Source organism: Centropristis striata, chromosome 9 (genome assembly GCF_030273125.1).
Source record: "Centropristis striata isolate RG_2023a ecotype Rhode Island chromosome 9, C.striata_1.0, whole genome shotgun sequence".
Taxonomy (NCBI): domain Eukaryota; kingdom Metazoa; phylum Chordata; class Actinopteri; order Perciformes; family Serranidae; genus Centropristis; species Centropristis striata.
The window spans coordinates 40,562,877-40,576,755 of record NC_081525.1 but is presented as its reverse complement, the minus strand read 5'-3'; the positions used below and the strand labels follow the sequence as shown (position 1 = coordinate 40,576,755).

Sequence of the window (13,879 nt, the reverse complement as noted above, 5' to 3'; positions counted from 1 at the left end):
AACATATGTAGACGTTCAGGAAGAACTCAGGACGCTCAAAGTGAAGTCGGATCAATGATAGGTATTATGGTTTGGACAAAAATGCTTTCTGTTCGAGGCCAGAAATTCCAGCCTCTCTGCCTCTGCTGTCACTGTCTAGGAACAGGTGTCAGTTAATTCTATTGATTGCTTTGATCTTTGATGTGATTACAGTTACAGATACACACACACACATGTGCATAAGCCCTCCACACTCCTGCACACTCCTCCAGATACACATGCTTCAAACACACACACACACACACACACACACACACACACACACACACATATGTTGAGGTTAAAGGTCATAGGTTGAAATACTTGTAAATGAATGCTTGTTGTAGGTGTGCTCCTTGTATATTATATAGTATCATAACATTACTAGTATTAATTGTTTGAAATCTGAAGAATCTCATCATAGTGTACACACACCGGCAGTAGCCCCCGTGGCCCTTTCGGATTTTACCCAGAGGACATTTTCTGGTTTAATTGTGCTGTACTAATAAGTACTAGCTTTGTAACTGAAAGATTGAACACTGACTTACCAGTTGCATTCTCCACTTTCTTTGCAGCCCATTCACCTGGTCATTTGCAAAAGTTGTTCTCAAACACTCCACTTGGCAGTTACATGGCTAAAAATGTGAATGAAAAAATGAAGAAAGAATTCTTCGAAAGGTACTTGCAGGATTTTGTTTCCATGACAATGAAAGTGGCATCGGAAGAAGAATTGCAGGTGAGGGTTAAAACTAACTCATAAAACTTTTAAATGCTTCAGTCAAACCTCCCTCAGTGTGGTTCCTTGTTCCTCCGACTGTAGTTAAAACCAAATACTGTATTGTTGATCTACTCGTGTTTTTACTCCTCAGCTCTTGTGTCAGTCCCTGGCCAGCTGCGTTGAGGAAATACAGAGACGAAAAAGAGTTGAAGAAGAGCTTTCTCTTCCTCACATCCACATCGCCTACCACTTCTACCAAAGCCGTCTCCAGAACCTCTCACGGATGATATCTCTGCAGCCTGAGGTTGTCACTCTACTGCAAAGGAACAAGGACATTAGAAAATGTCCAGAGATGGTAAAAACATTTTCTGAGACTTTGAAAAATGATGTTATGATGATGCAAATAATTTATGTTGTCATTGAATATTTTCAAGAAACATTCAAACATACCTAAACAAGGTAAATCATCCCATAATCATAAGTGTTCTCATCAAGGTGCTTAGTGGTTAGAAATGATATGATGTTCTGCAGGGTACAGAATACTAAAATATTAGTACAGTACGGAAAGTAAATCTGCTTCCAAAATCAATCAAAATTTGAATTGCAAGAATGCCTTAAAACCGTATAAATTAAAATTATTCCAGACCAGAAAAGACCTTTCACTTTTTATCATGAAGACCCAATATTAACTGAAAGGCATTTATTTGGATATTTTTTTCAATTTTATTTTGTGTTGTTTCATCAAAATGTTAAAATCTAAATAAAAACACAATGAAATAAAGAACTATTTTCCTGTCTTGTAGGTTTTGGATGTGTATGCAGCCATGGCATGTGTTGAACGACTAGAGCCTGCTCATTTAGACACTGATGCTCAGAGCCAGAACTGGCTGAAGCAGGTGAAGAGGTTGCAAGCTTCTTTGGAGATGATTTGTTCTCCACATAACCAACAATATGGAGAGCGATGTAAGGAAAGACTCCGTGATGTCAGGTAATGTTCTGATGCAATGGTGTGAAATACCAAATGGCATGTGTCTGCATGGATTTAGTCTGGATGCTCTCGTTCCCCCACATTATAATAAAATACTGTATTAAACCTGTTAAGCTCCATGGAAATCCAGTATTGGGGCTGTTCCACATTGCACAGGCAAGATATTTAATGGGTGAATGTTTGTGTTTACCATCTCTGATTACCAATTACCTGGGAAAACCCTGCACTGATTTAAAAATACGGCCTTGGAGAATGGTGAATATATTTCTACAACACACTAACTGATTGTGGTCTGTTATATCTGATAGTAACGGCTGGAAGCGCATCTACATCCTCTCATTGTTTGTGGAACACATGCTGCTGGGTTTTCATCATGATGACAATCAGCTCAGAGTTCTGGTCCTGGAGAACATTAAAGCCTTAAGCAAGGTGAATATATTCTTCAAATAAAGACACAAGCAGTATGAGCTACACCAAATGTGACAGACATTGTGTTTTTAACCCATCAACCTACATCTTCATGCTTGTGTCACCACATTACTGTTTACATCTTACATGATGATCAGCCAACAAAAAGAAGTGAGAAATCGGTCAAAATCACCCTAATGGCTTTTGTTTTGATTAAATACAACATTTTTCACTGATTTCTAAGGTTCTGGAGAGAAACTCTGATGTAAAATCAGTGGTGGCTTTTCAAGCTGTGATTAAAGTACTGAAGAGCTGTAAGCAGGGCGCTAGTGATCAGCTGTTCCGGTAAGAGCTTGTTACTTTCACACTTCACTTATTTTAATGGCCACGAGTGAAGACAGTTCTCCTGCTGCCCTTCAGTGAATCTGATTGTTGGTTTCATTTTGATAAAGGTTTGGACTCCAGTGTAGGGTGTGCATGCGGGAGCCTCAGGAACCTGTTGGGCTGCCGTGCCATCACATCTACTGCTCAACATGCATCACAGCGAGCCTCGATGCAGGAGCCACTTCCTGTCCCACCTGCAGGGAGCCGTTACCAGACGGCTTCCAGCCACATGTCTCTGAAGATATCAGGTGAGATATTTAAATATGGTCACTTCCATTTAACACCTATAACAATCTGCAGAGCTTCAAGGGTTTGACTGGTAATATGATGTGAACTGTTATGAACTTGATGTTTGGCCTTTGCTCTCTCCACCACTGAGCCTCTTCTTCACTGATCAATGCTGAGCTGTCTTTAGTGAGCTGTCTGCCATGTAACAGTATGTGTGAGCAGTGTGGTAGATATGGCTCAGTGACTTTCTGTTGTGCATGCACCTATCCTGTTGTCGTAGGATATCATACACTTGTTACCTATGTGGTGAATTGGATGTTACTGTGAAACACAGTATCATTTAGAAGACTGACAGAGTTTAATATTAAGGGAATCTGTTGGCTAAGTTTAGCCATATTTGGAGATTTTCTAATTTTAATTCAATTTTAATTTGTTTCTGTGACTGCAGGATTTCTATCAAGAAAAATGCAGAATTCCGGCGGCGGTGCAATGGTTTCTTTATTGATGTGCTCTCCACTGTGTGCTTCAAGGACAACACACCACCAGAGAAACACGTCATCACCCACCTGCTGTCCTACCTGAGGGTTGAGACAGGTACCACCTACTGCAGAGCTGAGATAAACATCAGACTAAAGATTCTGTCATATAGATCCTCCTCTTTGTTCTTTTCACCTTCTTTTCTTTTTTCTAAATTCACTTTTTATTGAGGAGCATTTTATAGAGAAGAGGAACAGTTGGGGTGGGGGTTCCTATATCACACAGCTTCTTTTCTAATAAACCTGGATTTTACATTGTGTGGGAAAGGTTTGACCATTTTAAACATAAATTCCTATTATTGGGGATCTTTAATTCAGAGTTTTTATTTTTTAAAGCAATTAAATAATGTTTTTCCCTTTTCTTTCATATGGCCCCACTAATATTGATTCTAAATCGTCTTTCAATCCAGAACATAAAGAGATTTACACCAAAGATCTGTCACCTTTTGACGAGTCTCCAGATAAAAACCCAGTGGTGCGATCTGTGATCCTGAAGCTGCTTCTGAAGTTCAGGTAAGCACCAAAAGTGAAGAATGTTAAATTCAATATCTGAATGTAAATGATCATGATCTGTCTCGCAGGTTTAAATGGCAGCTCTGCATTATGTTTAATCACATTAATCTTCACCTTCAGTGTTTTTCTGCATTGTATCAAATGAATGATGAACTTCACTGTGTTTCAGCTTTGCTGAAGTCCAGGAATATCTGCAGCTGCATTTATCATCTGTTGAAGAATGCCAGTTTGTGGATGAGGGAGATAAAGCAGAGCTTTATGCCTTATACATCAACTGCTTGGAGGTAAACATATTTAAACAAATAAATGAATGTATTGTTTATATTAAGTTTAATAGTGTTAAATGAACGAGTAAAAGATCGAAAGAATATTTCACCAAAGATTGTATTATTATAATATCATAGATTTCTACATGTCTACTATCTATCATCTCCCAAAACTAAATTATTTCTCTGGCAAGATATTTAACATCCCACTTATTACTATTTGGTCTTCAAACTTTTTACAGGGAATTTGTGTGCCAGAAAACAGACTTTAAAAAACCCACATACACACAAAAAAAACGCCTTTGAGTGCAAACAAGGTGTTTTTATTTAAAACAGCAGAGATCAGCCATTATCTTCAACCACGGACAGAGTTTACAGGATTGTTGTACAGGGGTTGTTTAAATGTTATATTATATATATAATATATTATGTAATATTGTATTGTTTTATAGCTTGTTCTTCTCATGGGGTTGCAGCACTAGATGGAAGAAAGTCCAATTTAGGATTTACTTGATGTGAAAAAGTATACAATATTAAACTATATATAATTTGATATCAGCTGTGAAAGTGAAAAGCTCTCCTTTGTCAGGGGGGCAGAAGGCCAGATTTGGCCCAAGGGTTCCTCCTTCCCTACTGCACCACAGGATCTGAATGGGAACAAAGGGTTCTGGAGGGTTCTGGAGGGTTCTGAAGGGTTCTGAAGGCTTCTGAAGAGTTCTGAGGGGTTCTGAAGGGTTCTGAGGGGTTCTGAAGGATTCTGAAGGGTTCTGGAGGGTTCTGAGGGGTTCTTGAGGGTTCTGAAGGGTTCTGAAGGGTTCTGAGGTGTTCTGGAGGGTTCTGGAGGGTTCTGAAGGGTTCTGAAGGGTTTTGTTGCTTCAGTTTTTGGCTCACTTTAACAATCTTTCTTTTCAGGACTCCATGTGGGAGAAAATACCTCAGGAAGGCAACAAGGCCAAAGAGCTGAAGACATTTTACGATGATGAAACACGATTTCTGGATGAAGTGAGTTCAGTTCCAGCAGCAGTGTCTATTCAACATCTGCAGCACATTGCACGGCTGCGTCTGTGCCTCAGCATGGCCGCCCAGCTCGTCAGTGACAGGCTGTCTGGTAAGAGATCACCTTGTTACTGCTGACAGTTTGTTTAGCAATAATAATAAAAAAGACCTATTGGACTGTGTTGCTGTTGCAGAAAACAATGTCCCAGAGGGAGCTGAGGACTTCTTAAACAAAGTGATGAAGTTCTGTGAGGACAGTGGGAATGACTGGTACCGTGTTTACCTGATCCGTAAGCTCAGTGAGTGGCAGGGAGTGGAGTCTGTCCAGACGCTGGTCAAACAGACAAACTTCAGCTGGCTTTTCCCTGCAGAGATCCAGCAACAGGTACATCCATACTCATAGTTTACTAAAAACTAAATAAATATATATATATATGTATATGTATATATATATATATATATATATATATATATATATATATATATATATATATATATATATATATATATATATATATATATATATATATATATATATATATATATATATATATATACATATATATATGTATATATATATATATATATATATATACATATATATATGTATATATATATATATATATATATATATATATATATACATACATATATATATATATATATATATATATATATATATATATATATATATATACATACATATATATATATATATATATATATATATATATATATATATATATATATATATATATATACATATATATATGTATATATATATATATATATATATATATATATATATATATATATATATATACATATATATATGTATATATATATATATATATATATATATATATATATATATATATATGTATATATGTATATATATATGTATATATATATATATATATGTATATATGTATATATGTATATATGTATATATATATATATATATATATATATATATATATATATATATATATATATATATATATATATGTATATATGTATATATGTATATATGTATATATGTATATATATATATATATATATATATATATACATATATATATGTGTGTGTGGTGTGAGCAGAATGCAGATGGAGGCCAGATGGACCAGTTTCTGGTGTATGGAGAGGAGTACAAGGCGGTCAGAGATGCAGTTGCTAAGGCGGTCGTGGACGGAGCTGTAGAGCAGATTGAAGAAGTTTGCGAGGTATTCCAATTTAATTGACCAAAATCTTCAGTAATGTTCCTTACACTCTCTTTCATTTCTTCCACAGTGAGGCTTTATAACAGCTGCTCACTAATTAATTACTTTTTTTCCCCCATTGATTTAGAAATGCACCGCAACACCAAGGAACCGTACAATGTTCATCCTCTTGGCACTTTTCAGAGAAGTTACGACTCTGTACAGATCTGCAAATACAGCTCTCCATCCTACCCCTGAGGTACACAGACTGATCAAATATACCTTTGTAGAAACTGAATAATATACGAGGTTGTATTTGCTACTTACAGCATGGTAATGCTTTGGACTGTAAACTGTATGATGAATTAAAAAAGTTTTAGAATTGATTGACCTTGGTGGGAAGTGCATGATGCTAACAAATCCCTCCAGTTTTCTACAGGATGAACATATTCTGGAGGTAATCTGTCCAGAAGTCTTGTTGAGTGTGTCCTCTGGAAACACTTTCAGGCAGCATTGCTTCTAGCTTGGCACAGAATATTTTTGTTGTTCAAAGTGTTGAAACTGGTGAATGATTGGGCCTCGTGGCTGCCAAAGGGTCTTAGACCTGTCAGTATGGGGGAAGTGGAGGAAAGTGAGATCAGGGTGAATAACTTCAGCAGCCTTACCTGCACATTAGAGGAATTTGTAATTTCATCCATTCCATTTCATTATTTTATATTTGACGTTTAAAGTCCAGAGCCACAACAGTTTTCACGAGCTAAGGTGTTTATTGTTTTTCTTATTGCCGCTGTCTTCTTATGTCTTCACTGTAGCGATGCCAAGCGTTCGGGGAGCTCATCCAGGGCTCCAGATATCTCCCTCAAAGAGAAGTGAGGGACTTTGCCTCAGCCTTGGTTCTCAACAGGTTGGGAGGCCTGGCCATGAAGCCTGACCATACTACTGTGGACAACACTGTTATCGAGCTGACTGTCCATCTGACAGCTGTGCTGCTGACGGGGACTCACCTCCTGCTGATGCCACTCAAGAATCTCGGTCTGTTTCCTGAAAATATGCAGGTAAACATGTCGTATCTGCTGCAAGCCCCGTCCTCCATCCTCAAACACAGATCCCTGTATAGGAGCAGTTGTAACAGAAACCTCTTTAAATTACTCATAGCTTATAACCAACGATTATTTTTCATGCAAACTTTTACATTTTATTGTATCTAACAGGCAGCCTTTATACCCACAATGCCTGATGACATGTTAGCTGTTGCCCAGGCAACCATACAACAAGACTATGGGCAGCTCACCTGGTATGGTAAGTATGATTCATTTATCTATAAACTACCATTTCATTTAGGAACAGAATGTCCTTGAAACATCTGTTTTGCTCTGTGTTTTCATCATCCAATGCTAAAGGACTCGCATGAACCCAGTTCTTAGTACAGTTTATCTTCTGTCTCAGTAGTTTTTTAATTGGTTAATTTTTTTCACAGTGTGTCCAAATAATCATCCATGCTTTGTTGATGAGGTAAGCTATTTATATGCATCTACATCATTCATTAATTTACCTTCATTTGTTTGTACAGTGATTACAGACAAAGTGAAAATGATCTGCTCTGTTCCTCTGCAGTGCGGCCTGCCCATGGAGATCCTCGAATGTTGGGAGTGCGGCGAAAAGGTTGGAGGGGAAAATCACCGCGCCACAGAGGGATTCAAACCAATTCAGCTGCAGCAGTGAGTCTCATTAAATAAGATTATTGGGTGGGACAAAACACCTGGAGGCATCAATCAAAACTATTGACTATAGATATTTTGTGGGCGGAAAAAAGGAAGTATTACTTAAAGTGCTGGCAAAGTACACGCAAATTTAAAAAGTTCAGTATTTTTATGTTTATGGTGTTTCAGTGGAAAAGTCTGTCTCAATCTGGCAAATATATATAATATAACAATATCCAAAGCGCTTTACACTACAGACTGACTCATTCACCCGTTCACACACACATTCATACTGGTGGCAGAGGCTACAACGGTGCCACCTGCCACCACTGGGAATTCATTCATTCACTGATGAACGCAGCACCGTCCACCCTTTTCCATTAGAGAACCGTGGCCGCAGACTCTCATTTATATCGAACAAAATCAAATTATTATAATTAATTTAAGACCAGCAACACTAGGATGATAATTTGCAACATCCTTGTTTAACCAATTTTATATATAGTTGTAAAAACAAATGTCATGTACAGCTACATTTAAGCAACTACTTCTGAGCGCTACCTGGACTAACGGCTGTCCTCTGTTGCTCTAGGGATAGCACCAGGCCTGGCCACATTCTAGGAGACCCTGAGCGCAGAAACAACCCGGACGCTCTGGACACCAAAAACATGTCTCTGAGTCCGTTCATCCTGGTCAGACTAGTGACACACCTGGCTCTGATGTCTGGAGCCTCAGAGAAGTCTCAGGTGAGCACATGAAGAGTTACTCTCTGAACTCTCGCTGACTTTGTTGGATTGAAAGTACGAACATTATCTCAGTGTTGTGTCTAGCTGAGATGTCAAATAGATCTGATAACAATCTCTGCAGAGTAGATATAACAAACTGTTCTTTTGAAACAGACTATAACATTATTTCTTTTAGTTTGTCCAGCACATCATCCAGCCACCTGTGGAGGATGTGGGTTTGTTTCTCAAATTTCACATCATAAAGGATCTGGATCAGCTGGGAGAGGCACTGGGACGAGGAGCTGACGACACGATTACCACTGTCCATTCGGTGCTCAGGTCCCTGCAAGGGCTCGTCCCAGCTAGTCCCTGTAAGCTAGTCCCTGTAAGCTAGTCCCTGTAAGCTAGTCCCTGTAAGCTAGTCCCTGTAAGCTAGTCCCTGTAAGCTAGTCCCTGTAAGCTAGTCCCTGTAAGCTAGTCCCTGTAAGCTAGTCCCTGTAAGCTAGTCCCTGTAAACTAGTCACTGTAAACTAGTCACTGTAAGATAGTCCCTGTAAGCTAGTCCCTGTAAGCTAGTCACAGTAAGCTAGTCACAGTAAGCTAGTCACAGTAAGATAGTCCCTGTAAGCTAGTCCCTGTAAACTAGTCCCTGTAAACTAGTCCCAGTAAGCTAGTCCCTGTCACTCATTGGTTGGAATAACTGTTGGTTGGAGCTGCACATTACCACGTGTAATATTTTTTAAATCAAGAAAGATAGGTCCACCCTCACTAATTAAGACTAGAGAGAATGTATTTGACCAAATAAAATGTTCACAATCGGTCACTGATAAGAACAAACAATCCTTAAGGTAAACAAGGTCGTATGATCGGTTAAGGCACATGTTGTTTTATTCTGATCCTTTCCAAGCTCAATAAACCTTATCTATGAAGCTAGAGTGCTGTTTGCACAGAAAGTCTAGCATATATTATTATTATTAATAATAATAATAATAATAATAATAATAATAATATTGGAGCTTCCTTTTTATCATTTATTATTGCTTGTTCAGTAAATCAAGGATTTTTGTCAGTCCTCTGTCAATATTTACATATTTTGTTAAGTGAGTCATGGAGGACACAGAATGATAGAAACTCTGTCCTTAATGAAGAGATAAACACACCATCTACACATGTTGCAATCCTTTTGAGCTTTGAATTTTCTGAATTTGTAAGGAAAGATCTGAACATTTCTAAATGATTATTTTTACATATTTTTCAGTGGTAGAGAACTGCACATGCTGTATTTTATAATATACCTTCTGTTTGACTTTGACCAGCTGGTATCGATCCCCTCCTAACAACCAAAGCCTCCAGAAACACCTGGGAGACCACAGTGGCTGCAGATATCATCACACCTCAGCTGAAGGTAAAGCCTTTTACCTTTTGACTTTGTTTTTTTTCCTACGAGTGATCATCAATGTCAATAAGACAATACTATTATTAAAATGGTTTTAAATAATGATATAAATATTATGGTTTTCTCCAGAACAATTCCAATATTTTTCATTTCTAAATGGTAAATTGAGTGCACTTATGTAGCACTTTTATCCAAATCGCTTTACATCACACACACGCCCATTCACCCGTTCACACACACATTCATACTGGTGGCAGAGCTGCCACCTGCCACCATTGGGAATTCATTCTCACACCGATGAACGCAGCATCGGGAGCAGTCTGGGGTTCAGTGTCTTGCTCAAGGACACTTCAACATGTAGCTGCCATGGTCGGGGTTAGAACCACCAACCCTCCGATCAGTAGGCGACCGCTCTACCAACTGAGCCCCAGTCGCCCTTATTTCTGCAATAATTCTTTGACTGCTACCAATATCTTGTGTCTAGGATCTTGATCAGACGCTGCAAGAAGCGAAAGGCAGCATCAGGACCGACTCCCGTGTTTCCTCCAACTTCATCATGAGGACCACGTTTGGAGATGATTGCAGCTTCCTGGCGTCGCTGCCTCAGGACTCGCAGCTGCACAGCTCGGCCGTGTGGAGCTGCCGGGAGAGGCTCTCACTGCGCAGCCTCGTTCACATGGTGGAGCAGCACGGCCAGAAGGAGGAGCTGCCTCTTCTCTGGAGGTTCCTGCAGAAGGTAAATGTAAAACGTTGTTATTAAACGGCTTCAAATCCATTTCTCCATCTAACAGGTTGGTCCAGATTCAGTCTAATCACCTGCCAGACTTATCAAATGTGCTTCATATAACATTTCCAAAGGATGATTTGTATATTTTTCACCTCCTGACCTTTGATCAAGGATCACCAGCTGTTCAGAAGTTTTAGGAGTTTCCACTTCTAAGCAACATTGAAATTTAATTGGTGGATTAATTTTGGTAACTGTGCATATTTAGTGGATAAATTCTTTGCATTTAGGACATTTGGGGCATTTCTTTTATGCAACCTTTAGACCAAATGTCAGCCATGTTGACAAGATAGCTTAAAATCTCTAAATAATCACTTAATACCCCGTTCACCTCCAAGAGGAAAAAAATATACATATGTAGCCCCATTGCTCTTCCAAAGCACTGTTGAGAAGTAATCAACAATACTTTTATATTTATTTTATCATATGTGTGATGGTAATGGGTGAGTCAAGAAAAAGTCCCAGAAATTAGAATTAAAACGTCTCTTAACTTTTAGTAAAAGAAAAATAAATACTTTTCCATCTCCACAGCTAGTCATTAGTTTTGATATAAATATGCCAGGGTTCCATTATGGTAATTTATCTTAATGACTTTCTACATGCAGCATATGTTGTGGAGCATGCTGATCAGATGTTTAATTAGTTTTTGTTGTTTTTCAGGAGAGAGAATTTCAGCAGATTAAGTTCCTTCCAGACATCTTAATCCTGCAGAAACGCTTGGTTAGAAGATTCCAGAATGCGTCTGACCAGATAGTGGGCTCCATCGCAGAGTTCATTGAGAAACAAACAGGTACAGCAACAGTAACGAGACAAAAACCCTTTTTCTTCTTTAAATGTTGACATTTAATTGACTTGACTGACTCTTAATTGATTGAAGTGGAGACACAAAACAACATGTTTGACATCTTACACGTGCATTTTTTTCTCCTCATCCTATTGTCATACAAACTGGGTAAATATTTTCATCATTTCTTGTTTCAGGAATGAGGACATGGTTTGAGAAACACATTGATATCTTTCTGAAAACGTGGAATCTGCTCAGAGTGTCAGTAACCAGCAGTAAGTAACAATCATTTCATCTACATCGTCCCTTGTCCTCTCCTTTATTGGGTTTGTCTTTGTCTCTGTGCTGGATAACACTTTGGCTCAACTCTGTTGTGTTAAAATTCATATAAATACAGTTGAGCTTAGTTTTTAATTAACTTTGTAACCAGAGCAAAGCCATTCTGCAGGTATTTGACATTTACACTCTCTACTACAATTGGAGTATATCTACTGTAACCTTATTATTAGAGCTCCAATCATTTAAATTCCTATTTTCAAATGAACAGAATAACTAGTTAACACTCAGATTTGTGATTCTGCCCACACACTACAAACAATAAATAAATAAATAATAGAAATATCACACTGAATACTTAATAATGTATGTGTCCATTCCAACTTACAGGTGAGTTGAAGATCCCAGATGAGTTTTGCAGTGAGGACCTGAACCAGGACAGCGAGCTGCAGTACCTGTTGCCGCGGCGACAGGGTCCAGGCCTGTGTGCCACGGGGCTGCTCAGCCACTTGGTGGCGCTACACAATGAGCTAGTGAACGCTGTGGACAGACACACCGGAGAGGACAGCAGGTACAAACACGTTTAAACAAACAAAGACCTAAATGTGTTTCAGGTTCATGATGCACTGCTTCTCTCTGCCATTGGACCTTAAAGGACATATTTAAATATATATATATATATTTAAAAAGCTGCAGTGAACAAGCTAAAAACACTTGAATGATCCTCACTTTCGTCATTGTTAAACTCAAAATGTATAAATATATTGCAGTTTATTGATAGATATATTACTGCTGTGTTACAGACATCTGGAACAACTATAAAACAAAATAAAAGTGGATTAAAGCTTTTTTTGGTTTGGAGGATTAAAAAGTGAATCTATTGTTTGTGATGTCTGCAGCAGTTACAAGGTGAGTGTGTCAGAAGTCACGGAGCAGCATGTGATCCGCTACGAGCTGGAGAAGGACCTGCTTCCTCTGGTTCTGTCCAACTGCCAGTACAGCCTGGAGCACGGCCACGAGACCATGTCCCAGTACGACCTGCCCCGGATCCAGCACCAGATCCTCACGCGCTTCCTGCAGGGGAAACCTCTCATCAGCCGCACGGTGAGTCCACACAGGAAACACACACACATATACAGACATCACAGTCTGGACTCTGTCCTGGGCTGGACTGGGATCAGGACTAGATCCTTAGATTCAGGACTAGATCCTTAGATCCAGGACTAGATCCAGTCTTCATCGTGTCTTGTGCTCCACCTTAGATTCAGGACTAGATTCAGGACTAGATCCAGGACTAGATCCAGTCTTCATGGAGCCTTGTGCTCCACAGAGACATGGAGATACTTATTATGTCTTTTTGTTGACTTTGTTTGTTCTGGGCTGTAATATTAGTTTGTTCTCATTACTAAGAAAACATTGTAAGACATTTTCAGCAAATAATTTGTAGCACTGTAGTTGACCATTTTTATTCTTCCATTATTTTAATAGGTTTTGTAAAATACAGCCCTCGGGCCGCTAATTTCTTCAGTAATTAGTTTTTATGGACTCTGTCACCCAGCAGGGTAATTCTTGGTTCGGATGGTTATTTACTGACAGTTTGTCAGTATTGTATCTGCTCTGTGTTGCCCTACTTACAACTCTGATTCCCAAAAAATGGTGATGCTGTAAAAATTTGATAAAATGGTGTTTGTTGTGCTGTCTTACTGGTAGAGCTAAGCTAAAATAAGCTAAGCTAAGCTAAGCTAAGCTAAGCTAACTCAGGCTGAGTGCTGATTGTCGAGTCCACTCTCTATCACGATCAAAATAAAGAATGAAAAGGCCAAAAATATATTTTTGTAAATATACTTGATGTATTGTGGGTTTTTGTTTACGTTTTACACGGCGTCCTAACTTTTTTGGAGTCTGGTTGTATTTTACATTATAATTTCCCTATTTCACTAAACTGACTTTATTGAATGC

General features: G+C 38.5%; 1 protein-coding gene across 1 annotated transcript in view; it reads left to right on the top strand.

The window, feature by feature from the left end:
• Positions 1–13,879, top strand: part of LOC131977629 (E3 ubiquitin-protein ligase rnf213-alpha-like) — a 36,668-nt gene that overhangs the window by 18,772 nt on the left and 4,017 nt on the right. Inside the window, exons 29-53 of the mRNA XM_059341026.1 lie at positions 594–754; positions 888–1,091; positions 1,540–1,724; positions 2,033–2,153; positions 2,377–2,477; positions 2,585–2,764; positions 3,193–3,338; positions 3,691–3,793; positions 3,963–4,077; positions 4,972–5,167; positions 5,250–5,440; positions 6,157–6,279; positions 6,404–6,514; positions 7,068–7,310; positions 7,467–7,554; positions 7,733–7,767; positions 7,870–7,973; positions 8,548–8,701; positions 8,877–9,051; positions 9,997–10,085; positions 10,561–10,812; positions 11,521–11,650; positions 11,842–11,919; positions 12,311–12,491; positions 12,820–13,024. Coding sequence (XP_059197009.1) covers positions 594–754; positions 888–1,091; positions 1,540–1,724; positions 2,033–2,153; positions 2,377–2,477; positions 2,585–2,764; positions 3,193–3,338; positions 3,691–3,793; positions 3,963–4,077; positions 4,972–5,167; positions 5,250–5,440; positions 6,157–6,279; positions 6,404–6,514; positions 7,068–7,310; positions 7,467–7,554; positions 7,733–7,767; positions 7,870–7,973; positions 8,548–8,701; positions 8,877–9,051; positions 9,997–10,085; positions 10,561–10,812; positions 11,521–11,650; positions 11,842–11,919; positions 12,311–12,491; positions 12,820–13,024 — 3,671 coding nt within the window. The remainder of the gene's footprint in view (positions 1–593; positions 755–887; positions 1,092–1,539; positions 1,725–2,032; positions 2,154–2,376; positions 2,478–2,584; positions 2,765–3,192; positions 3,339–3,690; positions 3,794–3,962; positions 4,078–4,971; positions 5,168–5,249; positions 5,441–6,156; positions 6,280–6,403; positions 6,515–7,067; positions 7,311–7,466; positions 7,555–7,732; positions 7,768–7,869; positions 7,974–8,547; positions 8,702–8,876; positions 9,052–9,996; positions 10,086–10,560; positions 10,813–11,520; positions 11,651–11,841; positions 11,920–12,310; positions 12,492–12,819; positions 13,025–13,879) is intronic.